General features: G+C 39.3%; 1 protein-coding gene across 1 annotated transcript in view; it reads left to right on the top strand.

Annotated features, from left to right (window-relative positions):
- The window catches only part of LOC124605793 (protein Skeletor, isoforms B/C), a 686,779-nt gene that overhangs the window by 447,281 nt on the left and 214,853 nt on the right, over positions 1-24,645 (top strand). The window contains exons 2-3 of the mRNA XM_047137685.1: positions 592-744; positions 8,319-8,400. Of these exons, the coding sequence (XP_046993641.1) occupies positions 592-744; positions 8,319-8,400 (235 nt within the window). The remainder of the gene's footprint in view (positions 1-591; positions 745-8,318; positions 8,401-24,645) is intronic.

The raw sequence follows: 24,645 nt of genomic DNA, 5'->3' as shown, positions 1-24,645 counted from the left end.
GATTTCTGCGTGTAAACTGTGGGCGAGGATGTTCCTTAAGTGGCACCTAAGACATAAGATGTCCGACTACCTGTTAACGGCGTACAATTTCTCGCCCATTATGGTCTTCTGCTAAATAGCATCTGTTTTTGTTGTGGTCTTCAGTCCAGGGACTGGTTTGATGCAACTCTCCATGTTACTCTATCCTGCGCAGGTTTCTTCATCTCCCAGTACCTACTGCAACCTAGATCCTTCTGAATCTGTTTAGTGTATTCATCTCTTGGTCTCCCTCTACGATTTTTACCCAACACGCTGCCCTCCAGTACTAAATTGGTGATCCCTTGATGCCGCAGAACATGTCCTACCAACCGATCCCTTCTTCTAGTTAAGACGCGCCACAGATTTCTCTTCTCCCCATTTCTATTTAGTACCTCCTCATTAGTTACGTGATAAAAAAATGGTATGCTTGCAGAGAGAAGACGAGATTGAGGCGACGACTGCTGCGAGCGGTGGTAGGGGGCGGCTGCCACTGTGCGAGAGGAGAGAGGCGGCCAAGTTGGCGCGCGCCTGCAGGCCTTACTGACGCTCGGTCCCCTGTGTTCTGTTGTGCAGGAGTGCCCGCGGCGTCCCGTGGCAGCAGCAACTACTACGGCAAACTCATCGGCCCCCTGACCGAGTACGCACACGGCATCCGAGGCACCGCGTACGCCGTCGACGAGTCCACAATCTTCATCAAGGGCTTCTCCTACGACGGCACCGGCCCAGGTGAGTCTCCACTCCAGTGCCCCTTGCAAGCTAAACATTCTCATCGAACCACGAGAAATTAACAGTTGCCTCTACATCACTTCCCGAAACTTTTGACAAGATGATGCATTCTAGAATAGTATCCCACCTTGTAAATATACCCTCAGCAAATCACAGTTTAGGTTTCACAAGAGTTACTCTACAAAGAGTGCCATTTACATGTTCCCTCATTAGATTTTACGAACATTAATTATTAAAACAGCCTAGGTTACTATTTTCTGAGATATTTCCAAGGCATTTGATTGTGTGAGTTACAGTGTTCTCCTTGATAGATTGAGGCTTTATACGATTGATCGCATAGCCAACCAATGCATAATGTCATATCTAACGAAAAGAATGCAGGAAGCTGTACTTGGTCACTAAAAAAATATAGTCCATGGACGTTATTCTGACTGGAGAGAAATCACGCTTGGGATTTACCAAGGCTCAGTCTTAGGACCTCTATCGTGTCTCATATATGTAAATGATCTTCCGTCTAATGTACAACAAGCAGGATCAGTTACTTTTTTAGATGACTCTAGTATAGGAATCAGTCCAAGAAAACATAGAGAAACAGAAGAAATGGTAAAAAAAAACTTTGTGGTCTGCCTTACGGCAGGTCTTGTCATGGGGGAAGCCTCGTCAGAGAGGTCCAACCCATGAGCGTCTAGGGAAGGGATTCCAGTGGTGGTTTCCCGTTGCTTTAGAAAATGGTAAACAAAATTCTTAAAAGTCTCACAGACTGGTTTTCTGCGAATGGCCTCCTTCTCAATTTTAGAAAGACACAGCATATTTAGTTCTGCACATTTACGGGTACTATATTAGTGATAAGTATAACCCATGGTGGGGAAATAATAAATAGGCTGGAAACTTCAAAATTATTGGGTGCCCGTATCGATGAAAATTTAAACTCGAAAAAGCACACTTTGAAACTCCTAAAATACCTTAGTTCAACCAGATCTACACTTAGAATCATTATAAATCTTCAGGAGAGACAAATCAGTAAGCATATTTTGTTTCAGTAGTGTCATATAGAATAATGTTCTGGGGTAACTTATCTTTAAGAAAGATGGTTTCGTTTCTCAAAAACATGCTGTAAGAATGACATGTAGTGTCTTGTGGACATCTTTTTAAGGAGTTGTACTTTCTAACCATTGCTTAACAGTATATTTATTTCTTCATGAAGTTTGTTGTAAATAATTCAATAAAGATCAAAACGAAAATAATGTACAATATTACAATGCCACAAGGAAAAATGACATTCATTAGTCCACATTAAGATTGTCTTTAACACAAAAAGAGGTGTACAATGCTGCAACAAAAATTTTTGATCACTTACCCAGTGATATAAAATACCTGACAGACAGCACAGTAAAATTTGAAAACAAACTGAGAAAGTTTCTCTTTGACAACTCCTACATCGTAGAAGAAATTCTGATATTATAATCTATAAAAGGTGTTGGGCAGGAATTACTAGCTCACATCATTTTTTCCTTCATATAAAAAGAATGTTCAGTACATAACCATATGTACAACTTAGTTTGCAATAGGAATTTAAAATTACTCGTTCCCACTTAATTGCGAAATGATCCATGGGACACGAAACTATCTAATTGAATGAGAACATGCAATACAACTATTTTTTAATATTATTTAATCAATTGATTCATTGTAGCCGGTTGTGAACCATGAATGTAGCTCCATCTTCTGGAGGGGTATGAACCTACGGCTGTTCAATGATCAATAAACCAGTTTCGAAGTTACACTACGTCATCTTCAGGCCTAAACTGTGGAGGATATAACACAGAAATAATTACACAATGAAATACAGAGCATATTGACTAAAAGGATAAAGTGTTGCATATTAATTTACGTAATGAAAATTATACAGTGAATGTTAGAGCAATAAATCATACTAAAATACAGACCGTATTGCTTAAAAGCTACAAGTGTTACATGTAAATTTACTTAATTAAAAGAACTTAGTCTTAATAAAACTCCATAATACACCATAATATATATACTATCAGATTTAATTAGTTATTCATGGATATTGTAAAATCTTCAGTATCTTCATAGACGTATTAATAATACAGAAGTGTTATAGTAACGTAACCATCAGTCCAGCATATCTATTGTCTTCCAAATGTATGACTATATGTGGTGGACACTTGGTTGTCAAAAGGTAAAAGACAGGTAATAGGAACCGACAAATCATATGCAAAACAGTACCATGATCACATGTAAGGTGAAGTAAAAAATGGTGGGGGATGGTTCGCTATAAGGACTGGGACTATTTAAAGTAAGTATATACAAAGGACCAACCAATGAAAGGCATTGCAACTATTTAACCACTACAGTTGTACTCAATGGTTGTAGATACTATTCTACATTCCTGTGTTTCCTCCATGTAGAATATTATCCTTCTCCCCCTCTTTCTGTCAATATCCCCATCTCTTTATTCTCCAACTCCTCTTCCCTCTTTTCCTTTTCCACCTACACATTGCCCCTCTCTATCTTCCACCTGCCTCCTGCACCTCCTTCCAGCTCTATGTCCTCTTCCTCCCTCTCTCCTCTTTCCCCTCAGTCTGACCATCTCTACCTCTCCCACTCACTATCCTCCCACCTCTTTCTGTCCAGCTTCTTTTCCCCCCCATCTCTCTAACCATCTCGTCCTCTGCTCTCTCTCTCTGTGCATCTCCTCCTCCCCCTCTTTCTTTTTCACCTGGCCACTACCACTCTCTGTGTTCCACTTGTCTTCTATCTCTCCCCCACCTCACTCTCCTTCTATCCAGTTCCTCCTCCCCACCCTCTCTATCCTACTCTCACCTTTATCTTTCTATCTCCTCCTACCCCTTTTTCTGTCCATCTCGGACTCTCTTCTCTCACTATCTACTCCTCTCCTCTCTCTCTCTGCTGAGGCATGTCCTTCTGCACATATATGACCTGGGATTCAATCTGATACTACCTGAAACATGCTTGTTGTGCATGTCAGCCTAGATGTTAGGTGTTACCAAACCTTTTCATCCCCATCACCACTCTTATGGGAACTAGGTGATTGATACCGCTGCAGTAGTTCATCCCAGTTAATAAGTAGTAGGTCTACCAAATTTGACTGAAATGAATTCAGTAGTTTAGGAGGAGATGTGGAACATACACAAACATACATATTTCCATTTTTGTGCATGTACATGACATGATTTAAATTTGTTGATATGTTGTTATTAAGACCACAACAACAACAAGGGACACTCTTCGCTAACAGTATCGATTATTTCTATTGTGGCTACAATGGCTTTCAGTCTGAAGACTACTTGACACACATGTACATAGAAATTTATACTTTGAAAGCCTATTCATATCTGCGTAATTGCTATGACCAACATCTATTTGAGCCTGCTAAGTGTAATCAAGCCATAGGGTCACTCCAGAATTTTCACCACCCATACTTCCCTCCACAACGAAATTAGTTATTTCTTAAAGCCTCAGGAAATTTCTCATTAACCTACACCTTTTTTAGTCAAGTTCTGCAATGAAGGTCTTTTGTCCACTTCTGTTTAGTGCGAATATAGCAGTTATTCAATCTACCCACCTTCTCTTCAGCATTCTCCTGAAGCACCACATTTTCAGGACGCCCATTCTCTTCTTGTTTGTACTGCCATGTTTAACACTTTCAGTGCTCTGCCAAATTCTTCTCGCAGTATCCTAATATACTGGGTATAGATACGCATATACTATGAAATTAAACATTCACTCACATAGTCTTTCTTCATAAGGGAAAGTAAAGGATCCAGTTCATGTCTTCCAGGGAACTCTTCAGCTCTGATCGTGCTATAGTGAAGTGTTTAAAAAGTTCACCAAACAAATATCTTGAGGTATTCAAAACTTAACACTGGGAGACATTCAGTTAAATCGGAATGCGCCCTATGCTGAACTGAAAGTGGTCTTATTTCACATATCGCTCAAAATCAAAGCAACAAACTTCTGCATCCATAGATACATATTTTCGGTGTGAAACGACCTTGGGGTCTTCTCCCATTCCCGTCTGCATAAAACTATCAGGGAAAGCTTGTCGTTGTCCATTGTGTGATGTACGTATTATCCTCTAATCCGTGTTAAGCTACTGTTTTTAATCAAGTGCGGCTCAGATACGACTCATGACTTCCCCCCCCCCCCCGTTTAGTTTCAATTCCGATTCTGCCAGCACTTCTCTGATATTTATCAAACTTCACGTAAGATCTCCTGCACTCCTCGCTGGACTAATATCTCTTAGGACTGGATATCCCAAAAGACTTCGTCACAGGCTGACCTTTGCTTCTAGAATACATTTGAAGGCAAGTTTCGCCACACAATTTTGAACTATCGGGTAGTTTCGCAAACGCACACTCTCTGCTGCAAGACGACAGAACAATTCTTGAAACAATCCCAAGGCTATGGCTAAGCCATTTTTCCGCGGTTCTTCTTTCGTCCATTGAACTATTAGTCCCATCAACGAAGGAAAATGGAGGGGAATAAATCGTGTAGTCGCAAATTTTTATACAGTGATGGGAAGGAGAGTCATGAACAATGTACTAAAAATCCTGACAGATGTGAGCGATGGTATGGGGGGGTTAAAAGGTCACTTTTTTTATGTTTTTCTTGAATATCTCGAAAATCGCGGCTACTGGCGAAAATGTTTACCAGTTGAAAATTTAACTACATTACATTTCCTTTGAAAACGATCCCATTCATTTTTAACTAGGATCAACAGTTTCCGCTTTTCAGATGATAGAAAATTCGCATGTTATTAAAAATAGTCTTTTAATGGTATACAAATTAAGGTTTACTCTTAAATGAAGTAGGTTAAGAACAAACGTTAAAGATGTATATTACGCCTAACAGCAGTAGAGTCGTATTACTGTATAAACTGCGTTCTGGGGAGAGTAATAAGGGGAAAGGGGAAGGAACACATTTTACATAAACGCTCACTTAACACCTGCAAATAAGCACTCATTTAATAAACAGAAAATAACTCCAGTGTATAAACACCAACTCAGTGAAGTTATTTTGACCCACTCATGAAAAGAACTGCACAGGAAATTCTGGGGAGGCGGACCTACCTTCCCTCGCGCTTCTACACTCAACCCTCTCCCCCTTCCATCCTGTTACATTCTCAGAACGCAATTCATCCCTTAATGCGGCTCTACTGCAGTTAGACGTGGTATTCAAATTTACTATTTGCTTTTAACCCACTTCAGTTAACAAACGTTATTTTTATACCATTAAAACAGTATTTTTAATAATGTGCCATTTTTTCATCTCTTAGCCCTAGCTAAGAAAAATGAATGGGGGCCTTTTTTTACAGGAAACTGAATGCTTTACTGGGAAACGTTTTCGCTAGGGGCCGCGATTTTCGAAAAACATAAAAAGTGACCTTTAAGCGCCCTTTCTCCCGACGCTCATGCCGAACCCATTAGGACTTTTTGTATGTTGTTCATGACTCTCCCTCCATCCACTATACAAAAATTTGCGGGTATACGATTTTTTTCCCTATTCGACCTTTTTTTGGTCTTCGTTGACTGGGCTATATATGGCAGCCATAAGTTTCTCGCCAGTGCTTTTTAATGAATGTGTTCCATTATTCAATCGTTTTTCGTTAACACTATTATTTTTTTGTCTCTGTGAATGTTGTTATTGCTTTTTAACAGAGAACTTTACTTTCTACTGTTCCAAAGATTCTTTCCAGGCGCTTCTGGCCTTCTTACATTCTCATTACATTTCCAGCCCAAATATTTTTGTTCTGTCTTATGTCATTCGCAGTGCTGCATTGGAGAACTGGTTTTTCACTTGGTACGATCAAAGATCCTTTTCGGGAGCTCCTCTTAGAACGCTGCTGAATTTTGTTCATCTGGACTTACGCATACTTATTTGACTATTTATTTGTGTTGAAGAAGACTGAAAGACTAAGACTCATATTTTGTGGTTTTGTCAAGATTATGTCTTTCTCAGTGTGCCAGAAAGATTATAAAAAGGTCTACAAGCAGCTAATTGCACTGCGTTTCGTCTATTTCACTTCTGTTGCATTCATAAAAAGTGTTTCCCCAAATGTGTGAAGTTTTCTTTTCGTCTGGAAGACAAATCGTTGACTCTCAGAGGCACGCTCCATTGCTCGCATTACTGATACCCACATGTCCTTTCACCTTTCTCACTAACGTGTAATCTGTTTTTAATGTGATGTTTATGCGTATGCTATCTTTGTAAATGAAGTTTTTTTCATTTCCATTTATAAGCCAACGTCGTCTAGAAGGACGAGAAGAGTCAGTATTACTGTGTCTACCTTTTTTGTCTGTATTGATAATTGTTTAATTTCCTGCAGCCGTGTCTGGCTGCAGGTTAAATAGTAGTAAAGATAACACGTTATGAAATAATGTCTCATTGGTTAACTAGAATCTTTCTGATTTCTTGGGTTTTATTTTCTTTTTCTTAGAGTTGATACATATACGTTTTTTCTGGGTCTATAAGGTTTCCGATTTCAAAGTTATTGATTTCGAAAATTATTGTCGTTAATACAGCATTCATCACTTTATTTCAATTAGCGTATGTACTGTCCTACGTTTATTTACGAATTTTCTTCTACAAAGAATGTAATTCGTTTATTGACGTTTCCTCTTTTCCATGTAATTCGTTTACTGACATTCCCTATTTTCCCCGATAACTGTGCTCATTAATGAGCATTGTCTTTTAACTGTATTTCACCTACCACCACTAATCCTCATTCTATATTTCATTTTAGACTGAATGAAAATCTCGAAAAAGATTTGTTAGACCTTGAATTATATGCCTTCTATTGATATAACTGATCTAATGATCGAAGTTTCGTTACTTAGAGGCTGTGTGAAAGTATTTGTTTACAAGTATTTTCCCTGCCTTTCTTTGATCTCTTTCAGCCTCATATAGCTTTCCATAAATGCCACAATTAATCTTTTTTTTCGTTTCCTTAGGTTTAGTACCGGAAATTTCAGATGGTAGCGTCTACTAGAAATAAAAACTAGACTCGGGAATAATGTGGTTCAAATCTCCGTGCGAGACATTAACGACGGAAGATCAGGCTTGAACAACCCGTCAGCGCGAAGTCATATGAGATGGAGCAATTGATTGGGTGAACAATGAACTAGGATTAATAGGGCTGTACCTTTATTTAGTGGGGATGACACCTTCAGCTGTATTTTATTTGCAGTCTGTCTTCAGGCCCCTGAATGCAGTAAACTTATCTTTAGTCATAACTGTAATAATACATTATCAAACTGTCTATTGTGACTTAAAATTCATCATACATTACAACCTTTTAAGCACCTTATTTTCAATAAATAAACTTGAAATTCATTTGATACTCTGAGTGCGAAACTTGAGCTAGTGATAGGATCAGGATCATGGATTACAGGCATTAGATTTGACTCTTCTTAAAAGATAAGAAATGTGTTGTTTTATCTCTGTTCATGTCAACCTTACGTCTCAGAATTCAGCAGCGCAAAGTTGACAACACAGTGTAAGTTTTCTGATGATGCATTGTGTTTCAGACGCGTTCTTCTGGGTCGGCAACACGTCCAGACCTTCGCCTGACGGCTACATCGTACCATACCCAGATGACTACAAAGGCAGGTGAGTGCTGTCACCGGCATGGAAGTATGCTCCTTGATTACAATAAAACACTGCTGTTATTGACTGTAGCGATAGCCCCTTCACGGCCTGAATCAAACGGCGATATTTCTCTAAAATCTTGTACTGGGGAGTTCGTTTGTATTTTGTTTCATCGCTTGAAATAAAGAAACTAAAAATGTGAGGGAAACTATATATTCCGTTGGGAAAAAGTACACTGACGCTCTGTTGGTGTTTCATTTCAACCTTTACCGTCACCTCCTGAAGTGGAACCCCATACACTTGTAGAAATCCCATGTTGTTGAGATGACTTATGGAATGACCCTCGTAAATAGTAACTAATTCCTGCTTTTAGACCTCCCTATGCCAAAATATCTCATTTTTGTACTCTTATTCATGGTTTTATTAACGTTTTTTATTCACCATATGCTTTTTCTCATTCGTTGGGTCCAAACGAGGAACACTTCTGAACCTAGGAAGCACATCCTCTCCTCCCTGTTTGTGCTCATTTACTGTCATTATCATTATTATTATTATTATTAGTAGTAGTAGTAGTAGTAGTAGTATTAACACTATTATCAATATTAGTTTATTAGTTTTTCTATTATTAGTTCCTAGTCCGTATTCTTAATCCAAACGACCGTGGGAGCATGCATAATGATATTTAAAATCATATTTTCAGTTACATTACCGTTATTATTATTATTATTTTCGATTATTCCCATTTAAGAGAGCGTTTGAACTTTAATTCCTTTATGATGATTGTTTACGTTTCTTCTGAGCCCAAATTTTCTTCATGTGTTCGCTGTGTTGTTTCTTTCGCTCCGCTGTCCATTTGCATCCTGGTCTCTTCTGTGTTGTGGTGTCAAATTTATGTTTTTTGATGATGTTCCTGAATTCAGTTCTATTTTCTCCATCGTTTAATGTTATGTGTGCTTGTCTGAGGTCCTCTTCAACTTCTTTTATCGATTTTGTTTTTCCCCTGCCTGAGTTGATGACTTTAAGAATTCGCTTTGAAATTCTGTTTTCATTCATCCTGTGGATATGTTCGTAGAACTGCATTCTTCTTTTCCTTATTGTATCCGTAATCTTGTCTGTGTATTTATATAATTCTGATGTTGGTCTCTTCTTCCAGATTCCTTGCTCTTGTATTGGGCCAAAAATTTTCCTGAGTATTTTCCTTTCTTGTTTCTCTATTTCTTTGATTTTAGTTTGCCCACCTATTTGTGTTGTTTCAGATGCATACAGTGCCTCCGGAAGTACGACAGTGTTGTAGTGCCTCAATTTTGCTTAATGGATATGGACTTTTTGTTATAATAGTTCCATGTGAGTTTATATGCTTTCTGTAGTTTTTTTATTCTTTCATCATTGGCCTTTAGGTTGATCCCTGATGGCTGGATGATTTCTCCCAGGTACTTAAAATGTGGTACTTGTACGACTTTCCCATGGGTTGTCACAATAGGCAATTTGTCTTGTGGCACTCTTTCTATGTACTGGGTTTTCTCATATGAGATTTGCAGGCCAGTTCTTTGTGCAATTTCGTGTAATTTCTCTATGGCGTTAGCGGCTTCTTTTCTATTATTTGTGAGGATTGCAAGGTCGTCCGCAAAAGCTAAACACTTCAAATAGAATCTATTATCTTTTCTAATGCCAATTTGGATTCCTTTGACTTCTTTTTCCCATGTCCTGATAATTTTTTCAAGAATGATATTAAAGAGTAATGGTGAAAGTCCGTCACCCTGTCGCACTCCAGTTTGGATTTCAAATGGTTCCGAGATATCCCCCATAAATTTAACCTTGGAGACTGTGTCAGTTAATGTTTCCCGAATGATTGCTCTTGTCTTTCTGTCAATGCTGAATTCTTCCAGCGTCTTGCAGAACGCTACTCTGTCTATTGAGTCGTAAACCTTTTTAAAATCTACAAAAGTAACCACTGTGTTTCAGGTGTTTCTCATCTGGAGAATCATTTTCAGATTCCAGAACTGCTCTATGCATGACCGTCCCTTGGGAAAACCAGCCTGGCATTCTCCTATTTGTGGGTCAGCTTGTTCTTCTAATCTATTCATGACAACTTTTGATAGGATTTTTTGTGGAGTGGATGGATGAGTGCGCATTTCCATTCAGAAGGGATATGTTCTGTTTCCCAAATGTTTAATATGATTTTGTGAATTTTTCCTGTTAATCTTTCATCATTTAGTTTCCATAGTTCTGCAATAATTCCATCTTCTCCTGGGGCTCTATTGTTTTTCAGTGTCTTGATAATTTCTACTATTTCGTTGATGGTTGGCGGTCTAGCGTCAGGATTTGGTGTAGACGTCTGGTAGTGAATATCCTCTGTAGGTCTTTCGCAGTTGAGAAGTTTGTTGAAATAGTCTGCAAGGATTTGGCAGTTATTCTTCGTGTTAGTTTCTAGTGAACCATCCGGTTTCTTGAAGCAAATATTGGGTGGCTGGTATCCTGCAATATGTCCTTTAAGCGTCTTATAAAAATTCCTGGTGTTGTTCTTCTTAAAGTCTTGTTCTATCTCATCTAGTCGCCGTTTGTCATAATTTCTTTTTTCCCTCCGAATAGTTTTCGATGTTTGTTTTCGAATTACTAGAAATTGTTGCCATTTTTCTGATGTTTTGTGACTATTGAACTTTTTCCAGGCACTGGTCCTTTCTTCTGTTGCATGGTCACATATTATATTCCCCCACCTGTGTTTTCTCCTCCTCGGGGGTTGACCCAATTTCATCATGGATTTGAGGACGTCCACAAGTTCTGTCCAGTTTGTGGTGTTTGTCTGACTAATTTCCTGTAAGATGTTTTCCTTGTTGAGTTTTATGTCTTCGGGGTCTGGTCTCAGCACTTTGTTTAGTTTTGGCTTTTTTCTATTGGGTTGTAATCTGGTCTTTATCTGTAGAAGATGCTGGTCTGAGTCAAAAAATCCTCTTCTCGTTTTCACATTCAGAATTTCTGCTTTGTTACTCTTGGAGATGGCCACATGGTCTATCTGGAATTCACCCAACATTGTGTTGGGTGACTTCCAAGTATACAGTTTCTTGTTGGGTTTTTTGAATTGTGTTGACATAATTACGAGGCCGAAATTTTCGCAAAAGCTTATCAATCTTTCCCCATTCTTGTTAGTTCTCTTATGAGCTGTATGGATTCCGGTGATTTTCCTGTATTTTTTCTCTTTACCTAATTGTGCGTTAAAGTCGCCTAACAAGATTATTACATGGTGTTTGGCAATTTTGTTTGTCGTCTCTTCAAGGTCATTCCAGAAGTCATCCACTTTCTGGCGGTTCTTCTTGTTATAGTTATTTGTGGGTGAGTGTGCGTTGATCAAGGTATATGCTTTGTTGGCCGATTTGACAGAGAGCGTTGATACACGTTCTGAGGCAGACTGAAAGTCAATGACAGAGTCGCTGATAGATTTGTGGACTGCAAATGCTGTACCAAACTGTTTGAGTCCTTTCTCGTTAGTTTTAACTGCTGGTTTTCCTTTGTAGATCGTGTAGTTGTCTGTATCAAAATGGTTTTCGTCCGTAAATCGTGTTTCCTGGATTGCAAGGATTTTGATCTGGAATTTTTGCAGCACGTCTGTAAGTTGTTTGATCTTGCCCAGTTTGAAAAGAGTATTAGTATTAAGTGTACCGATGAAGTGTCTTTGTTTTGTGTGTAATAATTTGGACGTCGTCTGGTTCTCAACCTTAGGCGTAACATGATGCTCCAGGTCCCCCGGAATCCGATGACCAGGTAAAGCCAGCCTTGCGACTGGTGCCCCGGGTAGTGGATTCATTCCTTGTGTTATCATCATGTTTGGTTTTCAAGTTGAAAACTAACTTGGTGGTGGTCCTTCCGAGGAAAGATCACATTACCGTTATTATTATTTTTTCTCTTATATTGGAACAAATAAGCCCTCGGTCACAAATATTAAGTCAAAATTGACCTGGTTTCGACGCTACTATGAGCGTCGTCTTCAGAATTAGACTAACTGTCAGTCTTGTTGCAACCCTTGTTCACATTACGAGCAGCCCTTAGCGGCTCGCCATCTCACAACTGTTCATGACGTCGCCTTTCCAGCTTAGATCTTTTTTAATATGTGACTTGTAAGTACTGCATCTTTTCGAGTCAGTACAAACTTTAATTTTAATAATGTACTATATACCTAATATGTTTTAGAACAGTTAGTCTAATTCTGAAGACGACGCTCAGTGTAGAGTCGAAACCAGGTCAATTTTGGCTTAATATTTGTGACCGAGGGCTTATTTGTCCCAATGTAATTCTGACACGGTCACTGAACCTTAGCAGCTATGTTCATATTTTTTCTCTTCTTATTGACCAACTAGGATCACGTAATGAGTTCAGTTCATTTCGTTTTAGTTGTTTCCTATTTTTCCAGTACAATGGTATTTTTCCACCACGTTGTTCTTTCCTCTCTTCTTAAAATGTTGTTCCCAATTTCTTATTTCTTCTTCCCTGAAAGCATTCCAGACTTAGAATATTATTCTTGAAACTGTTCCTTTTTCTTATTCTTTCATTTTTTCTAATCCTTTTCATGTTTCCATAACCCACACCACTGTTGACATCTTTTTCCATAAATAGGATAAGTCCGGGAGAGTTGGACCACTTTTTTTTCAGAATAAAATTTGTATGTTTTCAGTTTTTTTTTTACTCCTGGCAGCATGTTCGTATAGATTGTCACCTAAACTTAAATGAAATATATTTCTGAAGCACTGCCGCTTAAAATACAGATGATAAAATGAAAACATACGTGAGTGGTCCACATCACCCACAGGTGTATGGGCGAGACGACCAGTGTACTGGGAGAGATGGACCATGTAAAAAAGGCTGTACATGAAGAAAAGAGTCAATTAAAATTTCATACTTTTGTTTAGAATATGTTGTTTAGAATACATGCTTATACTGTTAAATATTTTACTCCAAAAAAACTTCATCAGTTTAATATAAAAATTCATTGAACATTGGCATTTGTAATGAGTTGTTAGTTTAGTTCAGGCATTATCCTGTCTTTCTCTCTCTGCAGCAATTACACTTTTTACCAAATGTTGACCATCGTGACAGGCAATACACCGAATCCAAACGTAATTTTTATTAGTTTCATAATAGATTTCACCACAGCCATTACATTCATCCTCATGACATTCATCAAAATTATTTTCGTAATCTTCTACAACGTCTGCACCTGATGAACACAGTGAGGTATTTGCACTATTTTTCTTATTGGTCATCTTCAATCTGTATTTGTCTTCACTAGTACTTCCCGTTGGTCATCTTTTTCTATCTTTTTTCTATTTCCTTTCTTTTCTTATCCCTCTTTTCCCTCATAGTTTCAATATTTTCAGCAGAGTTTAGCCTTTGGATACAGTTGCTGCCATCCTCTTAATATTCATGTTTCTATCAGTAGAAGGAATAAGCGATATTTCTTTCAAAAATTTTGTTTGTATTTGCTTGGGAGCAGTCGGTTTTGAGGCTGTACTCTTGAAATCTTTAGATTTAGTAAGAGTGAAGTCTGAAGTTGCGTCAGTAAAGCAATTTGACTTTCGCAGATAACTCTGCTCGTTTGATGTGTTTACAGTCAGAAGGCGTTTTTTTGAGTTTTGAAGTGGTTGGACGCCCTGTGTGTCAGATCCTGCTCTTCCATTTGTTGGCACAGAAATATCTTCCGAAAAATAAGTATATTCTGAGATAGCAGCCGACTTCAGTGGAATTATTGCACATGCTTGTAAGGTAAAATTTAGTTGTGCTCCATGTCTCTCACATTGAAACTGCTGGTCCATCCCTCCCAAATAACACAGGTCCATCTCTTCAGATTGTCTGGACAAGATGAACCACCCCGATTTCTGTCTGTAGGCACAAACCTTGGTGGTTATTTTATGTTAGTTTCATGCCTACACATGTGTCAAGCTCGCTGTAAAAATAACTGCATCAATATTTTGCAAACTAAGCCATAATATTAAAGTCCTATATCTACACGATAAAGCTTTTCGGCTTACCAGAACAGAGAATGTGGTTTTTCTACAGAACTAACACAAAAATGATAGCAAAACTTCTACACCACGTTTGTTAACAAAAGAGCTTCGTCGCAAGCGGTGGGAGCTGCTCTCTAGCGGCAGATTTGTGAACTACGCCACTGGTCCGCCTCACACAGTGGTCCAACTCTCCCGAACGTAACCTACAGTAATACCTGTTTCATGAACCTCTTCTCATTCTTTCGGTAGAGGTGTCCAAGGAGTATTAACCTTCACTTTATCATTATGCCTGATATTTTCTCCGCATTTTGATGGATCTCTTGATCACTTCTAATTTTCCCACCATCTGTAGTTTGTATCACAGCCTTTATTTTTCGAATAATTCGTCTTCCATTATTCCTGTTCTGTCCAGTTTATAGTTCTACATCTAGCTATGCATCTACATCTACATAGGCACTCCGAATGCCACGCCACGGTGCGTGGCGGAGAGTACCATGTACCACTAACAGTCATTCCCTTCCCTACTCCACTCGAAAGTAGAGCGAGGGAAAACGACTATCTACGTGGTTACTGTGCAATTCAGAGTTAAGTACCTGGCAGAGTGAGTGTTCATTAGCACACACATTGTCGTCTTATAACTATGGTACAGAATTTTAGTTTTCTATTTCTAGATATGCATTTCTTGTTGTAAATATTTTTATCAGAGCACTTGCTTTTTCCATATTTGCAAATTTTTATGGCCCCTTATGCTTTGCGGTTGGTTAACAATATTTGAAATTACTAAGTACTTCTGTTTTGCAGTTTGTGTTATGACGTGTTTTGGTGCATTATTATTATTATTATTCTTTATAATACGGCAAAACCATGGCCTGACGTATGAGATGACCTGGCGACCAAATCTGATCAACTTACATCAGTCAATGAGTGTAAATTACCACTTCGTCGGTGATTCGTAAATTCTGAAAAAACCTTTGATGCGATTCCAAATAAATCTGTATTAAAATCACTTGAAAAAGAAGAATTGATTCACCCTATATAAGTATACTCAAGAATACAATAGGTCTAGACACGTTGGAGTCACAGCTTCCATTAGAATTCATAAGAATAGTGAAAAGTCAAACAAGAAAATTCTTCATCATTAATGTTATTTTCTGCAGACCTAGAGAAAGTCTTTGGATTCGTAAAATGGGAAAACGAAAAAAGAAAATACATTACTGAAACGTATCTGAACCTCCTTCGTGCTACTGAAGACGTTATACTGTTTACTTATGGCGTAGATAACTTCAACCTTCAACGGAAGAAATTAATAGGGCTAGTTTAGACGCAAGCCTACAGAACAATTACAAGAAGACTAAAACAGTTTATATTCAACACGTCTAGAAGGCAATAGTACAAATTTAAAACGAAGGCTTGCAAGCAAATGACAACTTTTTGTAGGGTGATTCTGTTATGTCAGAAACTTTCAGGGATGCTGGAGAATGGTAAATGTATCAGCCTGAAGTAAGGGTCCCTAGCCCGGAAACGACAAGTCGAAAGGTATGTGCGAAAGGCTACTCAAGTTCCGCCTTAGCTACGCGCATTGCTCAAACTGAGGGCCCTAACTTCTGAACCCTGGCGCACGGAAGTCCCGTTGAATACTCACTATACACTCAGATAATTTCCCCTGTTGGTAGAATAGTTACGGCGCGCGGCCCGAGAATCCTAGGTCTAAGGTACAGTAATGACGAATTCCACTTACCTGTACAACTTTCTCAGTTGTTCACAATTGCGTCTCCCAACTCAGTGCAGGCACGGCATCGTTGCACAAGTTCTGTCGCACTCGTTCGTACACAGTCAGAGACGGCGAGAATTACTGCCTCGAGATCCTTTCCAGTCTCGACAGGCATCTTGACCACAAGACTTTTCACGTAGCCCCAGAATAAGAGCAAGAAGTCTAGTGTAGTGAGATCATGTGATCGTGCTGGCCACGAAAAAGGCTCCCCTCTGCCTATCCACTTCTCAGGGAATATCTAATGTAGTTGTTTACGAAACGTCAGTCCAAAATGAGGTGGGCCACCATCATGTTGAAATCATAACCGTCAACTAATAAGAAGCGGAATATAGTCCAGGAACCTGGGTAAGAACAGTACCAGTACATGTATTCCACTGTCAGGAGTATCAGAACATTTTTGACATATAATTTTTGATTCAGTCGTTTTTGGATCAAGCTCCCTAATCTCAGACTGATACACTTATCCTTCTCCGTCGTCTCTGAAAATCTGTAACGTCATCATGGAATCATGCTTTATGTATGCAGGGTATATGTTGATAAGTTTTTATGCTACTGACAGTGTCTTCCTGTTTAGGTGTATTTTTGCTTCTGATGAAGGTATATTTAGATATACCTAAACCGTGGTCAAGGATTTCAATAAATCTTTATCCTGCAACTGTTTGGCTGTTATCATATACCGTGAATTTTTTCGATTCGCTTGCAGGGTTACCTGAATTTGAGGAGTTGGTTAATTATTGCCTCTCACAGTACCTGCTCCTTTATTTCCTTAGTTTTTTAATACCTTTCCACTCTCTTCCACAGCTGGTTATATTGCTGTTTAACTAAGGCCTTGTTGCAAGTCATCTGGTAACGCTGGTACATAACAAAGGTAAGTCATATATTCTACAACAGGGTCTCCGCCTGGCTTTAATACCTAGGAAAGCAAGAAGAAAGTCCTGCTGTACTTCATTTCTAAGCCAGAGCGACGAATCAGCTTTCCTAACAGCATGTATCATCAGCTGCAGATTCTTACTCACGTGCTGCAATGATACTTTTATACCATTGGGCACAGCAAACGTTCATTCACAATTAATTTAAATAAATTTATAATGACATACGAACAAAAACATCTTAAAAATATTAAAACAGATAAACAAATGGCAGGAAACCATCCACGCATCTAAGCTTACGTGTGTATCCATGTGTGCTACCGCATTTCCACAAAACGTTTTCTCATCCCGGCCGTACTTAGTCAGTCTCACATAGCACCAACAGGACGTGATTCCTCTGTCAGATCACAGCCAAGTGTAGGTCCTGTCCAGTGGCCTTAGCGAGCTGGTGACCGCATCACATTCAACTGCACGAGCTTCAACTGTGCCAGTTGGCGGTCGCCAGATACCCCACCAGTAGGCAAACCACCTCTCATTCTTGCAAAATACTGGCTTATCACGTAATATCCAAACAACAGACTTGCCACTTTAATAGGAGTCTTTCTTTCATTTTTGAAACATCTTATTACTTCAGATCATTCGCAGCGCTACTAATTCCTAATTTAGAACTCTTTATTTCGCCCCATAATGTCGTCCCCCTGTTAACCCGCCAGGATAGCCGAGAGGGATAACCCGCTGCTTCCTGGACTCGAATAGGCGCGCCGGCCTCGGATCGATTCCTCCCGGCGGATTAACGACGAGGGCCGGTGTGCCGGCCAGCCTGGATGTGGTTTTTAGGCGGTTTTCCACATCTTGCGAGGTGAATAGTGGGCTGGTCCCCACGTTCCGCCTCAGTTGCACGACTCGCCGACATCTGAACACGTTATGAATTACACTACACATGGGTAGCTGGGGTACGCTAATTCCATCCCGCCATCCCGGGGGGGGGGGGGGGGGGTGGCGGCAGGAAGGGCATCTGGTCACCCCTTCATCCCAACTTTGCCAAATCCGTTCCTAACAATGCCCACCCTGCATCAGTGCGGGACATGGCACCAGTGAAAGAAAGAAAGAATATCGTCCTCCTGTTACTCTCCTTATTCAGAATCCCTACTCTAATTGGGTGGCTGAGAATTCTGTAATAGCTCCTTCGAGAAAAAAATAAAACCCTCTTCCTCCGCTCCCCCCCCCCCCCTCCCATCTCTACCTTGCCCCCTCCCCTCCACCCATACACCAGTCACCACACTCCTTGCAAAATGTTGCCGTCTCGTTACCTTGAAGTTGTTGTTGAGGTCTTCAGTCCTGAGACAGGTTTGATGCAGCTCTCCATGCTACTCTATCCCGTGCAACCTGCTTCATCTTCCAGTACCTACTGCAACCTACATCCTTCTGCATCTGCTTGGTGTATTCATCTCTTGGTCTCCCTCTACGATTTTTACCCTCCACGCTGCCCTCCAGTACTAAATTGGTGATCCCTTGATGCCTCAGAACATGTCCTAACAACCGATCGCTTCTTCCAGTCAAGTTGTGCCACAAACTTCTCTTCTCCCCAATCCTATTCAACACCTCCTCATTAGTTATGTGATCTACCCATCTAATCTTCAGCATTCTTCTGTAGCACCACATTTCGAAAGCTTCTATTCTCTTCTTGTCTAAACTATTTATCGTCCATGTTTCACTTCCATACATGGCTACACTCCATACATATACTTTCAGAAACGACTTCTTGACACTTAAATCTATATTCGATGTTAACAAATTTCTCTTCTTCAGAAACGCTTTCCTTCCCATAGCCAGTCTACATTTTATATCCTCTCTACTTCGACCATCATCAGTTATTTTGCTCCCCAAATAGTAAAACTCCTTTACTACTTTAAGTGTCTCATTTCCTAATCTAATACCTTCAACATCAACCGACTTCATTCGACTACATTCCATTGTCCTCGTTTCGCTTTTGTTGATGTTCATCTTATCTCCTACCTTCAAGACACTATTCATTCCGTTCAACTACTCTTCCAAGTCCTTTGCTGTCTCTGACAGAATTACAATGTCATTGGCGAACCTCAACATTTTTATTTCTTCTCCATGGATTTTAATACCTACTCCGAATTTTTCTTTTGTTTCCTTCACTACTTGCTCAATATACAGATTGAATAACTTCAGGGAGAGACTACAACCCTGTCTCACTCCCTTCCCAACCACTGCTTCCCTTTCATGACCCTCAACTCTTATAACTGCCATTTGGTTTCTATACAAATTGTAAATAGCCTTTTGCTCCCTATATTTTACCCCTGCCACCTTCAGAATTTGAAAGAGAGTATTCCAGTCAACATTGTCAAAAGCTTTCTCTAAGTCTACAAGTGCTAGAAACGTAGGTTTGCCTTTCCTTACTCTAGCTTCTAAGATAAGCCGTAGGGTCAGTATTGCCTCACGTGTTCCAATATTTCTACGGAATCCAAACTGATCTTCCCCAAGGTCGACTTCTACCAGTTTTTCCATTCGTCTGTAAAGAATTCGCCTTAGTATTTTGCAGCCGTGACTTATTAAACTGATAGTTCAGTAATTTTCACATCTGTCAACACCTGTTTTCTTTGGGATTGGAATTATTACATTCTTCTTGAAGTCTGAGGGAATTTCGCCTGTCTCATACATCTTGCTCACCAGATGGTAGAGTTTTGTCAGGACTGGCTCTTCCAAGGCCGTCAGTAGTTCTAATGGAATGTTGTCTACTCCCGGGGCCTTGTTTCGACTCAGGTCTTTCAGTGCTCTGTCAAACTCTTCACGCAGTATCATATCTCCCATTTGATCTTCATCTACATCCTCTTCCATTCCCGTAATATTGTCCTCAAGTACATCGCCCTTGTATAGACCCTCTATATACTCCTTCCACCTTTCTGCTTTCCCTTCTTTGCTTAGAACTGGGTTTCCATCTGAGCTCTTGATATTCATACAAGTGGTTCTCTTCTTTCCAAAGGTCTCTTTAATTTTCCTGTAGGCAGTATCTATCTTACCCCTAGTGAGATAAGCCTCTACATCCTTACATTTACCCTCTAGCCATCCTGCTTAGCCATTTTGCACTACCTGTCGATCTCATTTTTGAGACGTTTGTATTCCTTTTTGCCTGCTTCATTTACTGCAATTTTATATTTTCTCCTTTCATCAATTAAATTCAATATTTCTTCCATTACCCAAGAATTTCTACTAGCCCTCGTCTTTTTACCTACATTATCCTCTGCTGCCTTCACTACTTCATCCCTCAAAGCTACCAATTCTTCTTCTACTGTATTTCTTTCCCCCATTCCTGCCATTTGTTCCCTTACGTTCTCCCTGAAACTCTGTACAACCTCTGGTTTAGTCAGTTTATCCAGGTCCCATCTCCTTAAATTCCCACCTTTTTGCAGTTTCTTCAGTTTTAATCTACAATTCATAACCAATAGATTGTGGTCAGAGTCCACATCTGTACCTGGAAATGTCGTCCAATTTAAAACCTGGTTCCTAAATCCCTGTCTTACCATTATATAATCTATCTGAAAAGTGTCAGTATCTCCAGGCTTCTTCCATGTATACAGCCTTCTTTTATGATTCTTGAACCATGTGTTAGCTATCTCGTTACCTTAAACACTAAGAAATTTATATAGCAAGGACAGTGAACTCTGCAGGTCGGCTTATATCCACCTTAGCAGCCAGGTGAGACGACTTTACAGCTGGCAACTTGCAGCACTCCCTCGCCATCACTCCTGCTATACCTTCTGTCGATGGGGATACTGTAAATAGTTTAGTGGAAGCCTTTATCCAGCAGATGTTGTGCTGCGGCTGATGACATTTGAGTCTGCTTCGAAAGCCATCCCTCCTTTATTTAACTTTAACCTTGGGGTTCATATATCATCATAACCCTGAATTTATGCCCTCAAACGTTGGACCTTTATATCATATTTCACCCTCATGTAAATAAAAGGAACATGGCTGTAATGACTACATTTTCGGAGTAGTAAGGGATTTCGTGAAATGCAGCTGAAGAAATGGGAACTAAAAGAAGATAACCAAGAGAAAACTGAAAATAGAATCCACATTGTGGACCCCACGCATCTCCTAGCTGTACATGTAAATAAATTTTGTCTTACAGATACAAGTAGTTGCTAACAGATATTCTGAATAACCTTGAGCTTGCGTGGTATCAGAAATTGTCTTGATGTCTCCGATTCCACCAGTTCGTGTTACGAAATTCCACAGCGAAATAGACTTACCTACTTTACTGAAATTCTTACATAATTGTGTTCATTGTTTAATGCAGGGCGCTTCACACAAGCATTAAATGCAATTAAAAATGAAGGGGCACGTATAAAGAAGCTAGTTCTTCAGAGAGCGTGTATTGAGGTATGGAACACATGGAAAGATTCATTAAACAAAGACCAGGGATGAGGATAATAAATTCTTAAGATTCCAACTATACTAAAAAGTAGTTTTATGATTAATGTTCATATGCCGGATAACATACTTCATGGATAGATACAATTCAACAGACCATAACTTTATATCCCACCAGCTACAACAGACGAAAGAAAAATTAAGAAAGTTATTATTATTAGTGCCTGAAATCTTATCTGAACAGGTGAAGAGCGTTGAGATAATTTGAAACTTCGGATGATTACATTAAAATGAATACTGATTAGAGCTGCATTGCATCAAAATACGATTCGGTAGTTTTGGTACACTACATAAATGATGTAGTAAGTGGTAGTATTAGAGGTAATATTCGTAGCGATGGTAGGGAAAGAAACATAAATGAATCTGTAAGAGGGAAACTAGGAGTTGACGATTTTTTTTCTACGTAATTGAAATTGCAGATCATTCAGTGTTATTCCATTGTGGATTTTATATCCCTACACAATACAAACTGCATTTTAAAAATAATAAAAATTAGTTGATCACATAACTTCTGTAATTTTGTGTATCTTAAGCAATTACTTTTGACACAAGTACAAATCACAAGCATTAACATTATTTTATTTTGTACTGAGCAGAAAGTTCTTTATTATGACCAAAGATAAGAGTTTCCTGTTATTATTGATAAATGTGGAAGTTGTTCATGAATGACAGAAAGATGTTTTACATACGTTCGACGAAGTATTGAAGCGTTGTTTGAGGTACCTTTGTTTTGCAGTTCTTTTATTTTACCTTCCTTACCTTGTTTTCTAGCGCTGTATGATAATTCTGCATTGTTTTCGTAATTTTTGCTGCGACATCCCACTGTTTCACAGTAAAAATCAACAATTTTCGAATAAATCCCGAATTAAATATTTAGAAGTTCAATTTTACTATAAATACTGTTTATTTTTAAGTTAATGACAGCGGGATAACTATGCAGAACAAAAATGTTCCTCAGGTTGTGCGGCCATTTATATATTCTCACTCCGTTTCTAGACGGTTCACAGCTCCCGATTATTAGAGGAATCTAGTAAAACACTGAACGCTCTAACAGCCCTACCACAACAAATGTCAAAAATTAATTATGATTTTAGTGTTGCTCACGCTGCTAAATATTGCATTTTCGGGCAACAAGAAAGTTATATTATGTGGCAAGTATCATTAGAGCAGAGTTAATAAAGTCATTTCTTGAAATAATGGCTAAACTAGGCACTCATCTTTTCGTGTTTCCCACGCTGGTCTCGTTGTGAACTCTCGGCTCAATCGTCGAAAATCTAGGTAGTGATGATTCCAAGCTCGGACGCAAAGAGGCCTAGGTGTTATTCTGCGATATTCAGAAGTTTTATAGATGTGTTTCATAAACCATTCTTGAAGATTAAACTTTTGCAAGATAGGACAATGGTGATGTAAAAAAAGTAATCAGCACTCCCAATTTAAGTTACACTTCTTTTTTATTACTTTCGTTGCAATATCACGTAACTCGTTCCTAAACAACACTTCAAAATATACAACATACTTGAAAATATCTTCCTCACTGTTAAAGTTCACATTTCATAATCTAACTACAATTTGCGTCTTTTTAACATGGCGACCAAAGCTTGACTCTCTAATAACCGCTTACAAACCCAAAAATCAGAGTTACAAGTACGTCAAAGATCATAGTGAGAAAAGAAAGACTACACATAAGAATAATATCATTGCAATATATACATATCGATGTATCAAAGTACCTCTACATTAATGAAATAAAATCTGAATGTTGTCACAGAAATATGTTAACTATTTAACAGAAACACAGTAGAATATTTCTGGTATCGAGAGGTTTAGGTGAGGTGCCGTAATGGTTACGTAATTCAAGTACCATTACAACGCATACATAAAGAAAGCGATCGTTCTGAGGTAACGCCCAATAGGTATGCAACACGCCTAACGTACAGGTAACGCAGGTACGACCGTAACTGACCAGCGCTACCAAGAAAAGTAGTATACGCTTACTTATGATAGTCTACGGGAGTTTTACAACTCTAGTACTTGTATTGTAGAGAAGTTGAAGGTGGGACCAGAAACCTAACGCATCCCTACACAAGATATTATTGCAAACTGTGTTACGAAAAGAAAACTAATTCTCAATTATTTGAAAATCCGCGTAATGTACATTTACGTAAATGTAGTGCAAATGTGCAACAATCTCAACAGAATACAGAATTTAGTCGGTTAAATGTGCCCATTTCAGTATCACAAGACAAAGCGTTTACACTACGAGGCAAATCGGCACGTCGGATCGTCACCGCGGCAGGATCGGAAGAAGAGTGTCCCTCTGCACTGCCAGACCTAAATACGCCGCTCAGCGCTCTGATGGGTCGACGCCTGTCAAAGCTCGCTCTTCTCGTTATACCAGGCGCAAGTCGGGGCGCAGCGGGTGGAGGGCAGGGCGTGGCAGGGCAGTGCAGCGAAGGAAATGCTTTGCGACACACTGTGTGCGCGTATTAGGGGGCATTTTAGCTATTGCCAAGTAGTCTTTTCTTGCTGATCCTGGGCGCAGTCTTTCCCTGTGAAGGTATGGTCGAACTCACGAACCCTAATTCATCGTCGGCATCTGGTCAGGAAAAGGACATGCTGATGCTATTACACAGGGTGGTCCATTGATCGTGACTGGGCCAAATATCTCAATAAATAAGCGTCAAACGAAAAAACGACAAAGAACGAAACTCGTCTAGCATCAAGCGGGAAACCAGATGGCGCTATGGTTGGACCGCTAGGCGGCGCTGCCATAGGTCAAACGGATATCAACTGCGTTTTCTTAAATAGGAACCCCCATTTTTTATCATATATTCATGTAGTTCCGAAGGAAATATCAATGTTTTAGTTGGACCACATTTTTCCCTTTGTGATAGATGGCGCTGTAATAGTCACAAACCTACGGTTCACGATTTTAGACGAACAGTTGGTAACAGGTAGGTTTTTTAAAATAAAAATACAGAACATAGGTACTTTTGAACATTTTATTTCCAATGTGATACATGTACCTTTGTGAACTTACCTTTTCTGAGAACGCATGCTGTTATAGCGTGATTACCTGTAAATACGACATTAATGCAATAAATGCTCAAAATGATGTCCGTCAACCTCAATGCATTTGGCAATACGTGTAACGACATTCCTCTCAACAGCG

Source organism: Schistocerca americana, chromosome 3 (assembly GCF_021461395.2).
Source record: "Schistocerca americana isolate TAMUIC-IGC-003095 chromosome 3, iqSchAmer2.1, whole genome shotgun sequence".
Lineage (NCBI taxonomy): Eukaryota > Metazoa > Arthropoda > Insecta > Orthoptera > Acrididae > Schistocerca > Schistocerca americana.
The sequence above is the reverse complement of the archived record's forward strand: the minus strand, read 5'-3'. Positions and strand labels throughout refer to the sequence as shown.